The sequence below is a fragment of the Heteronotia binoei genome, chromosome 21 (assembly GCF_032191835.1).
Source record: "Heteronotia binoei isolate CCM8104 ecotype False Entrance Well chromosome 21, APGP_CSIRO_Hbin_v1, whole genome shotgun sequence".
In the NCBI taxonomy this organism is placed as follows: Eukaryota; Metazoa; Chordata; class Lepidosauria; order Squamata; family Gekkonidae; genus Heteronotia; species Heteronotia binoei.
The window spans coordinates 71,817,043-71,836,478 of record NC_083243.1 but is presented as its reverse complement, the minus strand read 5'-3'; the positions used below and the strand labels follow the sequence as shown (position 1 = coordinate 71,836,478).

Here is a 19,436-nt window from a genome sequence, read left to right as displayed (position 1 = left end):
TACTTGTGATTGCTTATGTTAGGGCCACATTATTGATAAACAATAAAATTAGCATAATTATTCATAACTGCACATTAATTTTGTAAGAATTTTGTTTGCATGCACCTTATAACAAATGTATTGCCATTATTATATATGTATTATAATTGAGTTAATTGTTTATAATTTATTAACCATCACAAGTATGATACAGTCTGACTGTGATCCTGTTCTGTTCAAGACAGTATTGTTCAGTACCTGCCAGTTCATTTTGTTTATTCTCAGAATAGCTCAATGAGGTGGATATTTAGCCTAAACTCTGCAATGAATGTTTTCCTTTTTGCAAATAAAGGTTCAAAATGTGAGCGTGAGTTGTATATCTGAATGGATGAAATAACAAATACTCCCAGTATTTCAAAATGAAATGTTCTACTTAAGTGTTTAAGAATTATAATCCAAACAATGATTATGTCATCATTTTCTGAATGTGTTGCATGTTCTATATTTGTCCATTCATCATGAACTACACTGAAATGATACCTTATCTCCTTGGTATTCAGATGGAAGAGAAGGAAAAAAAGAACTGTTCCTATGAGCAACCAATGTTCATCAGACCCTCCTTTAACATGCCAGCCCATCTGCATTCAGACTTGCTAAGGTGAGGTTTCTTCTGCTGTACTCCATAGGGATGTATCATCCTCTTTCTCCTGCCACTCTGATAACAGCATGACACAGTATGATCCCCCTGAAGGCAATGGAATTTAAGGAACCTACATGTGAATAGGATTTTAGGCAGTGAAACGGCCATGACTAAACTGCCAGAATTTGTACCTTGCTGCAGAAATAATTCAAACTTAAGTCAACAGATGTGCTACTCCTTCCAAAGGACTTCAGTGTTAAGGTGAATTCCAAATGGGAGATTCCTATTGATAGCAATGTACCATTCTGCAAAGAAACAATGTATTTCACAAAGAAGACCAAAACATTCTCTTCACTCATTTTCCAGCCCCATGGCTACACTGTGGTGCTGGAACCTCACTGGACCTACTTTTAGATCCAGTGTGAGAGAACAGAAAATATTTTGTTTAATAAATCAGAAGGGTTTTGTTGTTGGCATCTCTGCTCTGCTCTGGGAAATCTGTGTTAGGGGAAATGCCAGGCTGAAACTTTCTGGAAGGAGCATGTTGCAGAGAAAAGCAGTGAATAACTTAGCTGAAGAGGAAAATGAAACATATGTTTATAGGTAGTTAAAAAAAAAATTCTAAATCTGTATTCATTATCCCACAGAGGTAACAGGGTTGCAACAATTCTCAGTTCTGACTAACACCAGCAGATAGCAGCAAATGTGAGAGCTCCCAGACATTCCTCAGAGCTGTTGCTGGGACTGGCCTCGTTTTGTTTGCAATAGTCAATGTAGTCGGGAGGATTTCCTCCTCTCCTCTCTCCCCGCCCCTGTTTGGCTATAGATATGCGATCAAGTTTCCCCGCTCCTCCTCAACTAACATCAAACCGAACTGAAGGAGAGAACTTGCGCCTCCGTCAACTCGACCAGACATTAATGGAAGGGAAAGGTTAATTCAAGGGATTCCCCCCCCACACACACACACGTGTATGTTTATCTGAGGACACCATCCTCATTAGGAAGGTGGGGCTTTAAACTACCTTTGCCTTGCGGCAGAGTAGGGGGGAGAACTTTGTACTTTAATCACTTAGTCTCCTGAGCAAATAAGAAAGGGAGGGAGAAAGAGGGAGGGAGCGCTTCTTGCCCAGAAGTGTAGATTCTCTTGTGCCTCTTTCCTAGAAAGTAGGGAATGAGGCGCCAGGGGATGGAGAGCATATACGGAAGAGTGACTCCAGTCTAACCCGATTCAGTCCCAGCTCTACATAGGATTTTCACCGTCCAAGTAGAATGACAGGGCCGGAGAGAGCGAGAAAGAGACGGGATGGTCTTGTTTGGCATCACCCTGTAGCAGGGAGCAAAAAGAAGCTCGTCTCCCGACTTTGCTTACTTCCCAATGTTTTCTAGCTGTTCTTTTTGCGAATTAAGTCCCCCCACCCCGGGTGAAATGAGCCACGGCGGGGGAGGGGGAGGGTTGGTCCACCCCAACGCCTCGGTCAGTGGCTCGCCAGCCGCTGGGAGAAGGCGAGGCCGCTTTCCTGCAACAAGGTGCACATCTATTGAGTTTGTCAGGGATCATAAAATGTGCATCGATTATTCAGAGAGCCATTGATCATCACAGGACTGCTTACTGCAGCAGTGGGAAAGGTTAAAAAGGAAACTGACCTCCTGCCTACGTGACACAAAGTCATTAGGTAAATGAGCTATTCATACAGGTCCTAATCAAGGTCAGGCGGATTTTATTGGGGGGGGGGGGTGAGTTTTAAAGTCAGCCTTGAGCTTCAAGGGCGGGGGAGGTGGGGGGCCTGGGCCCTAACTGCAGCAAAAGTTCCCTAATCTCACACACACACACACACACACACCGCCGCTGCCACTTCTGTTGAGCAGGATTCGTTGAACCGATGCCCTTCACTCTGCCCGGCTTCCTTTTGAGAAGAGGGGGCGCCCAAATCAACCGCCCTACAGTCTGAAGTCATGTTCAAAATTGCAGATGCGGTCAGAGGCCTTCCCACGCCCGGGTCTCTTGCTCGCTCGTCGGAGAAGAATCCGTCAGATTAAGAAGAAAGGGTGGGGAAGAGATATATTTATGCACATATTTATCCCCTCTAATTAGAGAAATTAATCCTCTTATAGCTAAAAGGTAACGTCGGAGGCATCCCTTTGATGTTTAATGGCATCATTTGTGGCCAACATTCCAGCTGATTAGGGCATAATGGTTGTTAAATGCTTCACAAGTGGCTCCTAGTTGGAAACTGAAGGGACGGGCTGGGGACAGCTGGGTGCCACCCGAAGGCAGGGAGACATTTTAGACAGGTCGTGCCTTTTATTTGCTCTTGACTTCCGTTTATTGTCACATAATACAAAAGGCGAGAAGCATCCCCCTTCCCCAGAGCTCAAGGGGAGGGTGGGGAGAGAGCCAGCGTTTGGACCACGCCACGGTCTGCGGGATGCCCCCCAGGCCGATTTGGTAAACCCAGGGAATCGGGTCTTTTCTGGCTGCCCCCAACACCGATGGGGATGAGGGGTGAGAGAGAGGGAGAGGGAGAGAAAGGACCGGCATCCGCTCTCTGGCCCTGCTGTCATCTGCGCGAAGGAAGGGTCCGGGGCTGGAAGGCGCCCCCCTCTGCGGAAACCATCTCGGGCGGGAAGGAGAACCAAAGCACTGGGAGGGGCGGGGGGGCGCAGAGCTGTGCCCGGCGTGCCTTCCTTCTTAATTGATGCACAGGGAGGGGGCAGATCCTTTCCCGATACGAACCACCAGACCTATGGGGAAAAGGCTTCGGGCTTTGCTTTCAACACAAATAGCCCGAACACTGTTTTGTGAATAGGGGAGGTGGTCGCGAAATGCTTACAAGTCATAGACCAGCTTCCCCCCCCCCCAGTCTAAATAAAGAGGATATCTGCGACTGTCTGCCACTGGATTTGGGCTGAAAACTCTTTTTTCTTTGGGTGGGGGGGAATCTTTAAACCTTCGCGCGTCAGGAAAGGTTGTCTCAGTCTGCCCGCCCTCTGCAAGGAAATGGGAGCGAAGTCAGCCAAGAGACTGAGAACTGACTCAGTGGAACTGGGGGCAAGCAACTAATGCCGGTGGGCCCCCACCCGCCTTTACGCAACCTGCTTCCTTGGAAGGAAGTCGCGTTGATTTCAGCGGGACTCGCTTCTGAAACGTTAATCCATTGGAGGTCTTGCGAGGCTAGGTGAGACGTTAAAATAGACGCCCAAATCAAAATCCTTGCAGCAGCCCGGCCGCAGCATCTTCCCTTATTGCCCGCCAGAGATCGCACAGGTGTGCTGGGGTCCATCTGTGGGGCTAATTGGTGCAAACCGCTCCCCCCCCCCTTCAGTAATATCTTCTCAGAAACGAATGAGTACTTGAAAATATGCAGCCGGGTGCCAAATTCAACTCAAGACAAACTTATGGGAAATGTCGCGGGCGTGAAGTCCAAGGCACAAGCAGAGCCACTTCGCTTTCAGACGCGTCTGCTGCTTTCCGCGGTTCTAATTCGGCTTCACTGCCGACTCCGGGTGCGGCCAAAGAGGCTGGGAAAACCACGAGGATTCGGTTTCAGAGCTGGGGGGGGGGGGCTTTCACGAGGTCGGCAAGGCAAGGGCGTCACGAGCCCTTTTTGGTAAGTGAGGCAAGAGACCTGGGAAGGAAAGAGGGCTTGATGCCATTGAACCGGAGCTCTGCTTTTGCTTCAGCAAAGACAGCCTGAATCCTTTGATTAAACTGACATGTTTCCCCCCCCTTCTTCATTCCTAGAGATAGGGGAAAGAGTGGGAGAAAGGGGGGGGGGATTTTATGTAAATGAGCAACTCCGAAATGTATTACAAATCCACGGTAATAAACCTGACAGTTTTGACAGTATTGACAACATAAATATACGTTGGAACACTGCACTTTCAGACACTTAAACCGATGAAGCAATAAAAAAGATTCGACTACAATATTTCAAATAATCGACATTGATGTTTTGATACATCATTTTTATACCTCCAATCGATCCCTCCCCTCTCTCTGTGACGGGTCAATTTTAAGTAAAAATCCACCGCAATTATTTACGCTATTGCCAATGACGACCTAATAACTGTTTTCAATTAATTACAGGAGAACTAAGCATCGGGAGAACTAACTGGCCATATATTGTGTCGTAAAGCCCTTCGACAAGAGAACACAATAACTGGCCCTTATATCGCATTCTTTGCATGGAGGGATTTTGTGTGTATGTGAAAAATATGAGCCCAGAAAGAAAAAACTGGACTCATCTGAAGCTGCAAAAGTCTTTCTGCTCTTCTAGTCGGAAACCACTGCCTTTTCCTTTGACTGTGTCCCGCACTCTTTGGGTTTACTTTTCTTTGTAACTAGTGTTCAGAACAGGCCATTTTGCTGAGCAGTCTCGGAAAGGGACTTCGCAAGGGATGTCCGAGGGTTTCCACATGAGTCTAGCTTGTCCGGAATTGGAAATGCAAGTTCGGCAGCTGGATCCGTACCTGGCTGAAATCCACCAAGGTGTCTCTGCCAACTTGCCTTCTGGGCAAGTTGTTTGGTGCCTTGAGGTTCTATCAAGTCTGGAATTTGCCTAGATGTTGTGTGAAGTAAAATTAATTGTGTATGCGTGTGTATACACACACACAAGATCCAAATTAATTGGATATACATATATTCTCAATTAATCCTACTTTCAGCAAAACCGGAGCAGATTGCTACCGAGTCTATGTTAGAACCAGATGCCTCCATCTGTAGCACCGCTGGGTGCGAAGGGCTGTTGCCTCCCGCAGGCAGGGCGCTGCTTCAGGCACAGAAGGGCTCTCCCGCTTTGCCTTTGCTCCGAAGCCACGAGGCCGAGGCGGGGGTGGGGAGCGGCGCTTGCAGGCAGCCTTAGGATGCCGCTGCGTTTCAGCTAAGGGCAAGCGATGAGGCGGCAAGAGCAGGCTTCCAAGCAAAGCCCTCGGAAATGGGTCCCACTGAAACACGCGAGGGTTATTTCCCAAAAGGCGATAAGTTTAGGATCTTGGGGGGAGGGGGGGTGTTCTGTAAGTTTCTTTCCTACAGGATTGCTTTGCTAATTTTCAACAGGGAGTTTAGGATTACGAGAAAGTCAGCACCAGGCACACACACGGGGGAAATAAACCAGCGAAAGTGTGTCTGTCTTCTGCCTTTTTGTGGTTAGCGAACTCTTGATTCGGAACCAAAGACAGCATCACCTTCTGAAAACGATGGTAAGCATCGCGAGCAGAGCTCCTTTAATTATTCAGAGGGAAAATCTGTCCGAGCTGCGTGGAAACCGCCTCTTCCGAAAGCGTTGGAGTCCCGCCAGATAGCGCTAGAGGGCTGTTTATTGAATCGCTTCTTCAGTTCAGTGGGATCTTTACAGAATAAACAGGAGAGATAAAGAAATAAGGGAGGGGGAGGGGGACTCACTCTACAAGTGCCGTTTTAATTCCTAGAGGTGTTTGAGGAGCATAATAGGGGATTGCAAGTGAATAAAGAAACTGGAGTTCATGTTGATTTTGAAAACGGGGGCGGGGAGAGGGGGGGGGTTCGAGAAGTTAACAGGTAACGCAATGAATGTCCTCCTAATCCAACTTTCAAAGATCGCAATCATATAGCTAGAGAGGTCAGGAAAAGTTCACTCTGATGGGTTAGGTTTGCCTTCCTGGAGAGAAAGGCTTTCCGCAAAGTAAGAGGTTGGTGAAATCCAAATAGTAAGCGAAGGAGGAGTGAAAATGGCATTGGAAATAGTTGTAATAAAGAGGTAGAAGAACAGGCGGGCCAGAATATCTTTACAATTTCAGTACAGTATTTAGGCTCAAATTTAGATTACATGTATGATGGGCCATTTGCAAAACTGAATGTTTGAGCCCAAGAAGGAAAAAGAAAATGTTATAAAGACTTGTAGTGAAATGGTAGACAAAAAAGACTTGAACAAAATGACCAATGAGTCGGTTTCGGTGCAGCTAAAGCGCATGGATCTCAGTCAAAGACAAAGAAATTGAATGTAAGCCGGCTTTCTTTTCTCCCTTTTCAGTCGCTGGTATTCATAATCAAGTAGTTTGGCTTAAGTGGGGTTTTGATAGGACTCAAAGAGTATGTTTAAGATGTAAGAAGGAAAAATAGATTATTCCTGCTATAACTAAAACAAACGTTCTTCGTTTCCAGGCTGTAGTGCAAACAGAACGTGAATAACCTAAACTATTTTGAACAGTTTATCAATAAATCTGATTCACTTCTCGCAATTTAATCCTAGGGAGGGGGGGATATAGAATTCAAAATATTTTTTTATTTCTCTATATCAGGAGGTGTGTTTTTCGATGCAATTTGCATAATCCCCCAAAATAAATACTTCAACTGAGCAAACAAATAAACATTGAACAAAGTTACAAACAAGATTACGGCTGAAGTTATTTGTACCTCCAGTGAAGCGTCGATTGTTCTAACAGATGTGGAAAGGCTAAGAGGATTTAAACCACGCGAATTTAATAAACCAGATTAACTACATGCACTTTCCACACTGTTAGAGACCCCCAAGTTAATAGAGTCAGAGTATCTATTTAGAACAGATAAATATCTATCAAAAGAGAAAAAAGATTTCCAGATAGTGGTGGATAGGTTAAATTTGCGCTAGTCTCCTCCCCCCCCCTCCGCCAAACACAGATACAAAAACTTCCGCTGGGAGGAAAGAAAGAAAGAAAGAAAGAAAGAAAGAAAGAAAGAAAGAAAGAAAGAAAGAAAGAAAGAAAGAAAGAAAGAAAGAAAGAAAGAAAGAAAGAAAGAAAGAAAGAAAGAAAGAAAGAAAGAAAGAAAGAAAGAAAGAAAGAAAGAAAGAAAGAAAGAAAGAAAGAAAGAAAGAAAGAAAGAAAGAAAGAAAGAAAGAAAGACTCATGATTGCTGGCATAGTAAAACCTGAAATAAAGAAATACGTTTTGAGGATCGAATATATTACCTGTTGGGCAATTCGGCTCTGTCAAAAAGGGAACAAAATCTAAGACTCCTAGCTGGTACCTCCAGGAAATCTGATTGTTGGAAAGTGACCCTGGAAGTTTAGAGAGGGTTCTCTTCCATTCCAAGGAGGCGATTTGGTCATCTGAAGTGAATAGGTTTCAGCACCCATATTTGTTCTGGCGCACTTGTAAAATGCGATTTGGAGAGGATCTTTAGCCTACTGATTGTCTCTGTATTGTTTTTCTCTTGAAACGGATCTTTTGCCCTTAATGAATCCCCACACAGCTGGACAGCTCCTTCTCGGACACTGAGAGCCCTAACCCCCAACTGACCCCAATTTGACACCACAAGATGAAATTTTACCGCCTGTTAAAACCATTTCCAGCCTAGGCCAAAAGGGAGGGAGGGAAAGGGGGGGGGAGATTACTGTTGATGGAGATGCGTTTCTACACTGGACACCTCAATCCTTTGAGGGAGGGGCGATTTTGGGAAAAGAAAAGCCACTTCGCTCTAGGACGAGCCTTTGATGGCCCAGGAAATGTTGGAAATCATTTAATCCCACTTTCTAAAAAGATTTTTTTTTTTTAAAAAAAAGAAAGAATGAAATCCTACCAGCCCACTAAAGAGCCGCTCCAAATGGAAGCGTCACCTTTGCTTCCCACTTGCTTTCGGCTCGGAATTGGGAAGGCAGGCCTTTGGCACCGGGGAAGAGATTTGTGTGCAGGATCTAGGCGCAGAATTCTTGGACTCTCAGCTAACCACCCCCGAGAATTACTCGATTGAGAGGAGATGGGGTGGGATTATTCTGCCTCTATTTTAAACTCTTCGCAGATACAGACAGGCCACGAAACTGACTGTACTGGGTATATTTCTTTCACGTTTTCCAGGTAACTTCGAAATCCGGGTGGCACACGCGCTTGGGGTGGTGGGGGGGACTGCAGAAAGCCTTTCAGTCTGTAAACATCATCCACTGTTAAGTTTTCAGCTTCCCTTTTCAAAAAGCTATTTAGTTCAAAATTGAGCTTTATTTGATATGATCGTGTAAAGTATGCTATTGAAGCCGGGTGAGACAGCAAACAGTGGTAATGCTAGAAAGCACTGGCTTTCTCTCCAGCCCCTACATGCACATGATTATCCACGGAATGGGGAATTGTTTCAACAAACTATTCCAGTTCGACCCCTCCACCACACCAAGGCTATCTGACCGGAGAAATACATGGGTAGTCACACACACACACACACCCCTTTTTACTGGGAATCAAGTCTGAAATGTGTCATGGACGGCGGGATTGTGTTGGCTGTTTCACAACAAAGCGATTCCCAAGGAATTTAGGAAATTGACATTTTCTGAAGGGGTTGGGGGGAGCTTTAGTCAGCACTATTCATTGAAGAGTAGATCTCTTTTAAAGAAAATCTGTTGGAAGAGTCCAGCTGCAAAAGTAGGAAAGGATTTGCATAGCCTACTGCTCTGTAGGTCTCCGGGCACCCAAAGGATTAACCAAGTATTCATTACTGTGAATACCTTGAACTGCGTTACGGATACATGCGACAGAGTAGAAAATACTGCAGAACAACAAAACCTCTTATTTCACCCCCCCCCCCCGCCCGCTCCCCCACCTCAAAGACGCCCTTTGCCAAAGGAACTGATTTAAGCAGTGCTTGAAAGAGATCTACACAGTGAGGGCGGTTTGACTCACCTTTTCGTCGAGTCCCGGGCAAGTCAGCCACGGAGTATAGCCGTTGCTCTTAAGAATGGCTTTAATCTTGGAAGAAGTCCTCTAGAGGAAAAGGAAAGGGGGAGGGGGAAAGGGGGGGAAGAGAAGGGGAAAAAACACCAGGCTCTGGCTGCTCGGCTCAGACTGCGTTCAAATAGAGCGCGCCAGAGCAGCTCGAAGTCTCGGCGATACTTTTCAGCTTCTTGCCCGGCTGTTGGTGAACTGCGCGCACTCTGCGGCTTCCCTGACGGAGCGCGCTCGGGAGGCGAAGAAATGCCCAGTGGCTTTTGTCAGCTCGCTCTCGGTGCTATCTTTCTTTATATGTGAGGGCTGATTTCCCGCAGACATCATTGTTATGATGGCTCATTTAATCAAACTGTTTAATTGCTCCGGTAATCACTATCATCATCACAGGTACTCAATCATTCATCATTTTGGAGGGCTTTATTGACCTCTGGAGCACATTCCCTTTGCCCATTAAAATCAGGCCAAATTTCTAGAGCCACCTCCCCCCCTGCTGATTTTTGTTCCTCCCCAACTTTCCCTGACTGTGATCCTTCCATATTATCTCTCTCCCACCCCAACTAATTCTCCCTCTTCTATTTTAGCATTTTAGCCCAATAGGCCACATTCATAACTAGATGCATAATCATTGATAAATCCCACTATTAACGGGATAGTCTGGTTTAGATTTTATGTGCAGGGAGCGTGAACGAGGCGAGGGGGGAGGGGTAGTGCAAAACTGCAGCAATCAATAGTTTGACCAATGCTCCTCCCCTAAACTTCAAGCATTCCCGTGATTGATGATCTTGGGTAGCTTTGGTAATTGACTGCTTTGAGGTAAGGCATGTTTTAGTCCCAGCAAAATGATTGGAGGAGACTATATACACACCAAAATTAACGTGGTGCGTGTGTAAGAGAGCAGGGGTGTGTGTGTTTCAAAAGTTCATTCGATCCTTGACAAAGGAGGAAGTGGCACCAACCATCTCCCTTAATTTGCTGCATAACTTTGCTGTAATTAACATAAATGTAAAAAGGCGTCAACGAGACAATATTTTAAACACAAATTGCACAAAACCCAGTAAAGCGTGCAAGAATAACAGGATTGCACCAGGCGGAGGTTACTGGGTAGCGTTTAACTTGCGCTCAGGAATTTTCAGCCCGGTAGTGCGACAGAGGAAAAAGTGATAGTGACTTTGTTTTCTGGCCCCCTCTCCGCTGCCTCAGCGCCAAACCTAAAAGGATTTCCTTTTCTCTTCTCCCCCTCCCTACCCCGCCACCCCCTCTCCAGACATCATACAGCGTGGCTGATGGAAGCGGTCACTTAATGAAGAACGATGCCAAATGGGATTGGGATGAGATGGGTCTCTCTCCTCTCCTTCTGGAAAATTAATTTACACAGCAGCACCGACGAAGACGACGACGACGACAACAAAGGTAGCGAGTTTACACAGAAAATGAAACACAGAGAGGCTCTTTGAATGCAAGACTCTGACAAGGACGGCGGACTTTGTTAAAGCAAGCTCGTTTCCGCTGGCAGCTCAACTTTGCATGCTCCCCTTTTCAAAAACATTTCCCAACCGCCTGGGTTGCTGCAGCCATTGACTCGCTTGCTAGAAGTAACCTCAAAAGAGGGAAGGGGGACGACATTGCGAGGCGCTGACTAAAGAACGCCGTTAAACGGGAAGCGATGTCGAAGGCTAAAATAATCTAGTTGAAAAGCAAACCAGATCTAGGCACTCCCCCCCCTCCCCGGGCTTTTTGCAGTTCCCTGGCACCGTCTCAGCCAGCCAGCCAGCCAGCCAGCCAGCCTCTCTTTCTCTCTGCCTCTCTTTCTTCCTCCTCCTTTCTCCCACACTCTCACTTTCCTAACTGAAAAGGAACGTTGATTTGCTATGGGTATGAATCTGTTGTGTGGCTCCCCACCCCCCGCATGTGGCGTGGAAGCAGCCCTGATTGCATACTCTGCATATCACAGGCTTTAAGCGCTCGCTCGCTCGCTCTGTGCTCTCTCTCTCTCTCCTCTCCCTTGTATGTGTCTCTGTTGCAGGACTGGCTATGGCCACCACTACTTCCGGGTTCCGTCATTTCATTCTCCCGCCGATCAGCGCTGCAAAACTGAGCCTCTTCTATAAGCCAGCCAGCAGCCAACCTGCCAACACTTACTGACACTCACTCATCTCAGAGGGAGAGGTGAAGAGGGAGACAAAATACCTACCAGAGGGGGGGGAAAGACTGGAGGAAGTCCACGTTTTGCAAACTATTCCATTTTTCTTCGCATCCTACCCCACCCTCCCCCTCCCGGTACTTAAAAAAAAAGAGCCTATAGCTTTCCTACACGGCAAACCCCAAACGCGGAGTTACTGAGAGAAGAAACCGAGGTTAAAAAGATTCCTCTTTTCTTCTTCATCATCATCAGCCATCATTCATTCACTACCTTGACATTCCATGGCTTTGATTGACAGCTGGAGTGGCAAAAAGCCATGAGACACGACAGTTTGGTTACATGTGGGTTGCTGACGGGCCGATCGTAACCTTCAGATTGGGGCTTCACGATTTTTTTTACATTTTTTATTATTATTATTTTTAACTAAAGGAAGAAAAAAAAGAGGAAAGAGGAAAGAGACAGAAGGGGGAAATAGAGAAGAGCGCGGAGGACGAGGGAAAAAAAGAAGAAATCTCACAAACTCGTCGTGGTTCTTTGCCTACTTTTTATTGCTATTGCTGTTATCTTTATGATTATTTACGCCTACTGGAGAAGCCTATAAGTGGGTCGGAAAGAAAAAAGGGGGAAAGGGATCCCTCTTCTGCTTCACTCCATCACTTTTCTGTTGTTATTGTTGCTGGACTGGGATATTAAATATAGGACACCTCCAGGAGTTTATTGGAGCGCAGACTGATGGCTCAAAGGGTAGGTTTAAATCTCCAACACTTACCTTACGTATAAATCCTCTCTTAAGAGGGGCCTGTCCAACTTGCTCTCCTCGGCTGCTGCTGCTCATGGCGGCCACAATTTTAAAAACAACAACAAATAGCGGCAAAAATTATTCACCAGTTTTGTGTGTGTGTGCGTGTGTGCGTGCGTGTCCCTCTGTGTGTATGTGCGTGTGTGTGTGTGCGTGTGTCTCGCTCTCGCTCTCCCCGCAATTGTTCCACGCTTCTTTCCTCTCTAGCTTTTCTCCCAACAGCGCGATTTCCCTGCTCCTCTCTAGCAGCTCAGTGGCGCGGGGTTCACAGGGGGGAAGGCTTGCCTGCTGCTGCCGCCGCCGCCGCCGCTCCTGTTGCTGTGGCTGTTGCTGCCTCCGCCTGGGAAACACAGCTACATTTTGCAGCAGGCTTTGCCTCTGATTTTGACAAGGACCGGAGGGAATTGCTGCTAAATAATGTTTTTGGTAACTTTCCGATTATTTGTCCCCTCCGTGCTCTTCTCCTTTCTCAGACCAGCTTCTTTCTCTACACCCCCACCCCCTACGCCGCCGCTCCCCCTCAGGATTAACGTGTTTACTTGTGGGTTGTTTATTTTTGTCCCTTTTATCTCCTAATTCTGAGGACGTTTTTAGCTTCTCCCTCTTCATTATTTTGTCTCCCCTATAGTTTTCTCCCCGCTCACCCCCTCCGGAACCGTCCCTTGCCCCTTTGCCCTCCCCCCCCCTCTATAGACTGTGCCCTTTTTTATTTTGAGTTCAGTTTGTATAGCTTTTCCTCTTTGTTGTGGCTGGTCCTGGTTTGTAGTTTTGCTCCGTTTTGTCTGACTTGTCTGGGTGCTTTACTCTCTTCTGACTTTTGTTGTTGTTGTGTTTTTTTTATTCCTTTCTCCCTCCTTCGCTCTTTCCCTTTCACTCTCTCTTTCCTCTCTCTCCCTTCTATGCCCATGGTTCTTTTATCCCCCCCTCCTTTCTGGCCCATTTTCTTTTTTGACAGTACGATGAGCTGCCTCATTACGGCGGAATGGACGGAGTAGGGGTACCGGCTTCCATGTACGGAGACCCTCACGCCCCCAGGCCGATCCCCCCAGTTCACCACTTGAACCATGGGCCGCCACTCCATGCCAGTCAGCATTATGGAGCCCATGCCCCGCACCCCAATGTCATGCCGGCCAGCATGGGATCGGCTGTCAACGACGCCCTGAAGCGGGACAAGGATGCAATCTACGGGTAGGTACAAGGCAGGACACGACGCAGGCTTCATGGCCTTTTCCTTGCAGCGTCCGTGTGTTTCAGGGATCCTTCAGAGTAGGCTCGGCCGCAGAGAAGAGTTTAGTGGGATAGCCCTGCTTCATTGGGGGGGGGGGGAGAATTGGACTGTGTTTGTCGCCAGTGTACCATTCCTCAAAATCCTCAAGGATTTCTGTTCTGGAAGGACACCCGCAATCGTCATTAGTATATTTTACATTATTTAAAAGTCATACTTTTAGGGTGACTTTACAGAAATGGCATCAGCACTTCATGGAGAAAACATGCTAGAGAAATATATTCGGAATGCATTTCGGATGCACACAAACATTGTGACACCCAGGGTAAACCGGCACAGCTCTCAGTTTTAAATAAAGCAGCGTTGCTTGGACTGGCCTGAGCTTTAGTAACTCGGATCTGAAGCACACTTGCTTGGAAGTAAAGTCACTTAAAAGTACTGACTTGCAAGTAAAAGATCTTAGAAATGGAAAGTAAGCTGCACACTTCTATAGATCTAAGCTCTCCTGAAATCAATAGGAATGATTTGTTTAGGGCCGAAATACTAATCTGTAAATAGAGTTGCTCAAAGACTGGAGATGGGTTTATTCTTGAAAATACTTACTCCTTGAGAATGAGGGGGAAATAAATGACAAGGGAGGGAGTTGTTGACGTCTCTAGCAAAATAACCCTAAAGGCTGTATTTAGGGATTCTTCAGTATTCTTTTTGCTTGTAGGTAGGTGATTATTACATTTCCCTAAGCTATACCGAGTAAACCTTGTGGCATAACCATTTGAGCACAGAAAAATGCACATTAACTACTCTTCCCATTCTTCTTTCCCCTTTCCCAGTGTCCGGTGGGACAATGGGTAAAAAGAAAAACCCTTTCCACTATTTTTTCTCACCATTTCACTTATGGCTGGGTGTTGGTATTTTAATCTGGACGGTCTACTTTAGCTTTAAGAGACTTTGCTTCCATCACCCCCACCCCCAATTTTCTAGCTGCTTCATAGAATTCCACCAAAATATTCAGCAGTATAAACAGTTTGCCTAATTGTAAAGTTTCCCCTTTTAGGTCGTTGCTCGGGGGCAGGGAAGGGGCTTCTCCTCGCTTCCTAGTCACTGGGAAAAGCCGTGTAAACTTCACAGCCCAGCCAGCCCTTGCCTGCCTCGCTGTGATTGTGTAGCCTTACCCGTTTGTGAGACTCGGGTTGAGGAGGTGTGTGTGTGTTGTTGTTGTTTCTTTCTGCTCTTGGCCTCGCTTTCCTACCCCTTGTCCTTCATGGAAAAGCTGAGGCGTGTAAGGCGTGCGTAAATGTGGATGCCTGAGTGTTTTAATTATTATTTTTGGAAGGGGGGGGGGGAATGCTTGTTGATCAGAATCTTCTTTCTCTGTCTTTTCTCCTTCTCTGAACTGCCCCCGCCCTTTTTTCTTTGTGTGTCACTGCCCGGCAGGCACCCGTTGTTCCCCCTGTTAGCGCTGGTCTTTGAGAAGTGCGAGCTGGCGACCTGCACTCCCCGAGAGCCTGGGGTGGCCGGCGGAGATGTCTGCTCCTCAGACTCATTCAACGAGGACATCGCAGTTTTCGCCAAACAGGTCGAACGCTTTTTAACCCGCCTTTTCCCCTCCCCTCTCTTCTCAACCCGCTCCGCAGTAGGCACATAACACTTCACACACCCCTGAGAATACCCCCTCCCCGTCAAGCCAACTTCCACAAAGTTAAAGAAGCAATGGAACCTGCGTGCCTGTGCTTGTTGAGTCTGGGGGTGCTTCTCAGTTAAGAGCCCTGGCCAAGCTGGCCTGGCATCACCACTCTGGAGAGATGCAGTGGTTGCTCCTTACAGCCTTTCCAGGAAGAGGGTGGAAGGGGGGGCCATAACTCCCGGGAGACCTTTAGTTTTAAAAAGAGGGGAGAAATTAGGGGTTGGGTGGGACAGAATCAGGGAAGGCTGTGCTGAGTGGCCTGTAGTTTACAGCAGCCTTCAGTCCCAGGTTCAGTCACTGCAGCCGTCCTGTAAACAGATTTTATTTCGTGTTTTTATTCAGTTTGGAGGAGGGGGGCAAATGTGAGGGAAGGAGAGGTAAGGCAATTGAAATATACACTGATTCCTCTCCCCCACTGCAATCTTGTTCATGTAGGTTCGGGCAGAAAAGCCACTCTTTTCTTCAAATCCAGAGCTGGACAATTTGGTAAGGATGTCCCCCCCCCCCCCCCCCCCCAATATTTGACTTTCTCACAGAGATTTTTAAAAAGGGTTCTTGCTTTTTCAAATTAAAGTATTAATTGTATGGGGAAGGAGGCATTGATATAAAGTGACACTCAGGGCACTTGGGAGGGGGAGGGAAGAAACCTTCCCTATCCAGGGGCTTCAAAGATCTCCAGTTCTTAACAAGGAAGGAGGACAACAAACACTCAAGACCCCAATGCATTGCAAAGCTGGGTTTAAGACTGCATGAGCAAAAGGGAAGGAAATCATGGCTTCTGAGACTTCTTAGTTTTTGGAACGGCTCAGTGCAATTCTTTTGCTAATGTGGCCAATTTCAATATTAAAAGTGCTTGAAATCCGCTTGTAAAAGGAGGCAAAGGCAAAGCATTCATCTTGGGCATTTCACCTTTTCTTCTTTTTTAAAGTGTGGTGGGGTGATGAGGGAATGTTTAGCTCTTTGGTTGCTTTGTGGACTTTCAGAAACCGCTGCGGGAGGGCATCTATGCAAACCACTAATCGCAACTTCTCTTGGAAAAAATATGATAGAAAAAATCAAGTGCTTTAGGTTAAAGTTGATCAAAATTGCCCAAGCGTGACGAATGAGCTAAAATCCTAGATAATGAGGGTGTGCCCTGACAATTTGCCTCTTCTTGCCTGGTTCTTCTCGCTCTACAGTGACAACTTCTTTGCTCCCAACTTTCTTTCAGATGATCCAAGCAATACAAGTCTTAAGGTTTCACCTTTTGGAATTAGAAAAGGTAAGAGCAAGGGGGTAGTCCTGCCTCTCTTTATCCTTCCCTTCCCCGTCACATATACCTTTAAGTTTGCTAAGAGCTTTGAGGACAGTGAAGCTGGACTCTGTAACTACAAAGTACCAGTGACACCCCATAAAGAAGGCAATACCTTTTTCCTCACCTCCCCTGTATTTCTGGAACTTCTCTTTGATTACAATCTGTTCCAGTATGCCCCCCCCCCTTGCTGGATTTTATCCTATACTATCTCTGCCTCCCATGTATTTTTTTTTTTACAATTTTCTTAATCAAGGAGGAGTATTTTATTTTATTTTTTAAAAAACCTTCTTCAATGTAGCTGTGATTCTTCCCTTACCGGCGGGCATACATTAAGATTAAAAGACACACAAACAATTCCTTTGGGAAAGCTGAGGTGCTACAAGGAAATGATTTTGCGATAAAGATGCAACGTAGTTGCTATGGAAGGTTTTGAAACAAGAATTGCTTCGCCTTACTTCAAACCGGTTCTTTCCTTAAGTCTTTCCGGCTGACATGCCTGTACTTTCAGAATTTTATCTACCTTGGTCCAGATCTCAGTGATTTTGATATTATCCTCAAATCAGATTTTCTTCTGTCTATAGAGTAGCCTCAAGCTGAATCTCTCTACTTCTCTCCCCCCCCCCCCAAAAAAAAACTTGTTGCTCAGGCAAGTCTCTAGGGAATAATATGTGCTGTAACAATTTCTCTATTGTTTCCTTGCCTTCAACTATTATGCCCCTTAATTAGAGTTACTCTTGGAATAGATCACAGTATTTTTTTTTCAGCTGTAAAAAAAGCCTTCTCAAGTTGCAATCTGATAATTTTGCCTCCCCCTCTCTTTTGAATTCTTTTTTTCTCTCTCTTTATTTAAAAATTATCTTCAGGTTCACGAATTGTGTGATAATTTCTGCCACCGGTACATTAGCTGTTTGAAAGGCAAAATGCCTATAGATCTAGTTATTGATGAAAGAGATGGCAGCTCCAAATCCGATCATGAAGAACTCTCAGGATCATCTACAAATTTAGCTGACCATGTAAGTCCATTTGATAACTAGTAGATCTCTGGGTTGTTGTTATTTAAGGATTTCTCTATTAACCAGCTCCATTTTGTATTTGCTTTCTATCTCCTTTGGCTCCCACTATGATAAAACCCTATTTTTCCCTCAGGGGATTTTTGTTTGATTGGGGGAGTGGGATGGATTTTTTAAAAATTACATTCAGTAACTTGGAATTTTAACTTATACTTTGCAAAATTTACAATCTGAGAATCTGAAAAGTTGGTATAGTGATGGAGTTTTGGGGGACGGGGGATGTTTTGCCATAGCATAGGAAACAATCAGAAGAGAAATACAAGTGATAGTGTAGTAAAAAGTTTAACTTGTCCCCTCCTTCTGTATATCAAAAGTATTAGAGGAGTTATTGAAACTTGAACACTGTATTAAAACAAGTTTATAGTGTCCAGTACTTTTTCTTTTAAACATTGTCAGAATATGGACCTATTGCCAAGTACCTGATAACAAGTACATCATAACAAATGGCAATAACCTTGATGAGCCAATTATTAACCCTGCATTACAAAAGCAGAATTATGATTGTGTAACTATATGTCAGCTGTTGATTTTAGCACATCAGTAGTTGCTGAGTAAGTTGTTGTTTTATGGAAATCTAAGTGGATGTGCATGACTGGAGAAATGAATCTTCTTCAGGAGCTCTTGGTGTGCTGTAGAACAGGGCTTTTGAAATTTTTACATAGGTATGTACTTTGATAAGATTGTGGTAGAGTATACACATAGAACTCATAGGGTAGAAACTGGTCAAGCAGCTTTGTTAACAGTAAGGATGAACAATAGCGGTAGTTTGAAAGACTGTTTTGTGGGTGCAGTTTACATTCAATGAACTCAACAAACAATGCCATAGACTAAGAATATAATAGTAGGAATGTGGCTTTATCATGGGAACCTGCATGTGATGTTGCAAGTTGGATTCTTGTGCATCTAGAGGTACTATTTTAGGTGCTATAGAAGTAAATATGAAAAAATCCATTTTCTGTCTGTTTTTATTGGCTTTAGAAATATTTTGTGTTGTAATTTAATATTTATTATTATGTATTAAATCTGTTCATAAGACTAATGGCAGCAGTAGCTGTTATTTAAAAAAATTCAGCTTAGACCTGTATAAATCACACAGCGCTTATTAAAATTTTAAAATAAAAATTGTTCTCACTTCTGAAACTGATGTAGAACCATATTTTATATTTTGAATTTTATATTAATCTAAAAAAAACCCCTCAAAATAACAAAACCTGCATCTGATATCAAAAGTTTTATTTGTAGCTAATAAGGGCCACAGAGCATGACAACAGATTCAAAAATATGTCCTGTATACATTTTTTAAACCTTTAAATTAGCGTGCACACAAATCTATGGGCCATTAGACAGGAATCCAAAATGACAGGTATCCTGAAAGATCATTATCCACTCAACAAAACTTTGCAAAAACATTGCATGTGTTCCCAGGACAGTTTCATTACAAGTGTGTGTTTCATATGGAAGTGTAGAAATGGAGCATGCTGATGTTTATATTGAAGAGATTAGATAAACTAGCCTGTTTAGGGCTCCAGCAGATGGCGAATGCTCAAGCCAATTTGAAGTGCTCTGTTATATTTAAATTTAACCATAGCAATAGGACAATGTTGTTCGGAGCTAGAATTTTGTAATTTTATAACTGCTATATTCATGCAAAATAATGTACCCTTGTCTTTTTTTAGTCTTCAAACAACAAACTTAAGGAAATGTGACTGTTCATCTTTCACCCATTAGTCCTTACCACTTCATTGGATATTATAATTTATAATACAAAACTTTTTATTTCTGGGAGATTTGAGTTGTATCATTTTTATTTTAGCCCCTTCTATTTCTTTGGAAAGAAAGAAATAATTTGTGCAACCAGAACACCAACTGGGAAATGAAAAGTTGTATCATGTGGTTGCATTTGGGAAATTGTGTCTTATTAGTGAAGTATGTTATAATTAC

General features: G+C 44.7%; 1 protein-coding gene across 23 annotated transcripts in view; it reads left to right on the top strand.

Annotated features, from left to right (window-relative positions):
• The first annotated feature begins 10,537 nt into the window (after positions 1-10,537).
• MEIS2 (Meis homeobox 2) overlaps positions 10,538-19,436 on the top strand; it is a 358,946-nt gene continuing 350,047 nt past the window's right edge. For 7 of the 23 annotated variants that reach the window (XM_060262591.1, XM_060262592.1, XM_060262589.1 and 4 more), the window contains exons 1-6: positions 11,073-12,167; positions 13,178-13,410; positions 14,882-15,023; positions 15,567-15,617; positions 16,342-16,392; positions 17,289-17,438. In XM_060262591.1, the coding sequence (XP_060118574.1) occupies positions 12,156-12,167; positions 13,178-13,410; positions 14,882-15,023; positions 15,567-15,617; positions 16,342-16,392; positions 17,289-17,438 (639 nt within the window). In that variant the 5' untranslated portion in view covers positions 11,073-12,155. Of the gene's footprint in view, positions 10,694-11,068; positions 12,168-12,430; positions 12,649-13,177; positions 13,411-14,881; positions 15,024-15,566; positions 15,618-16,341; positions 16,393-17,288; positions 17,439-19,436 lie in introns of those variants that run through there. The other 16 variants (XM_060262598.1, XM_060262595.1, XM_060262599.1 and 13 more) reach the window with 9 other exon arrangements.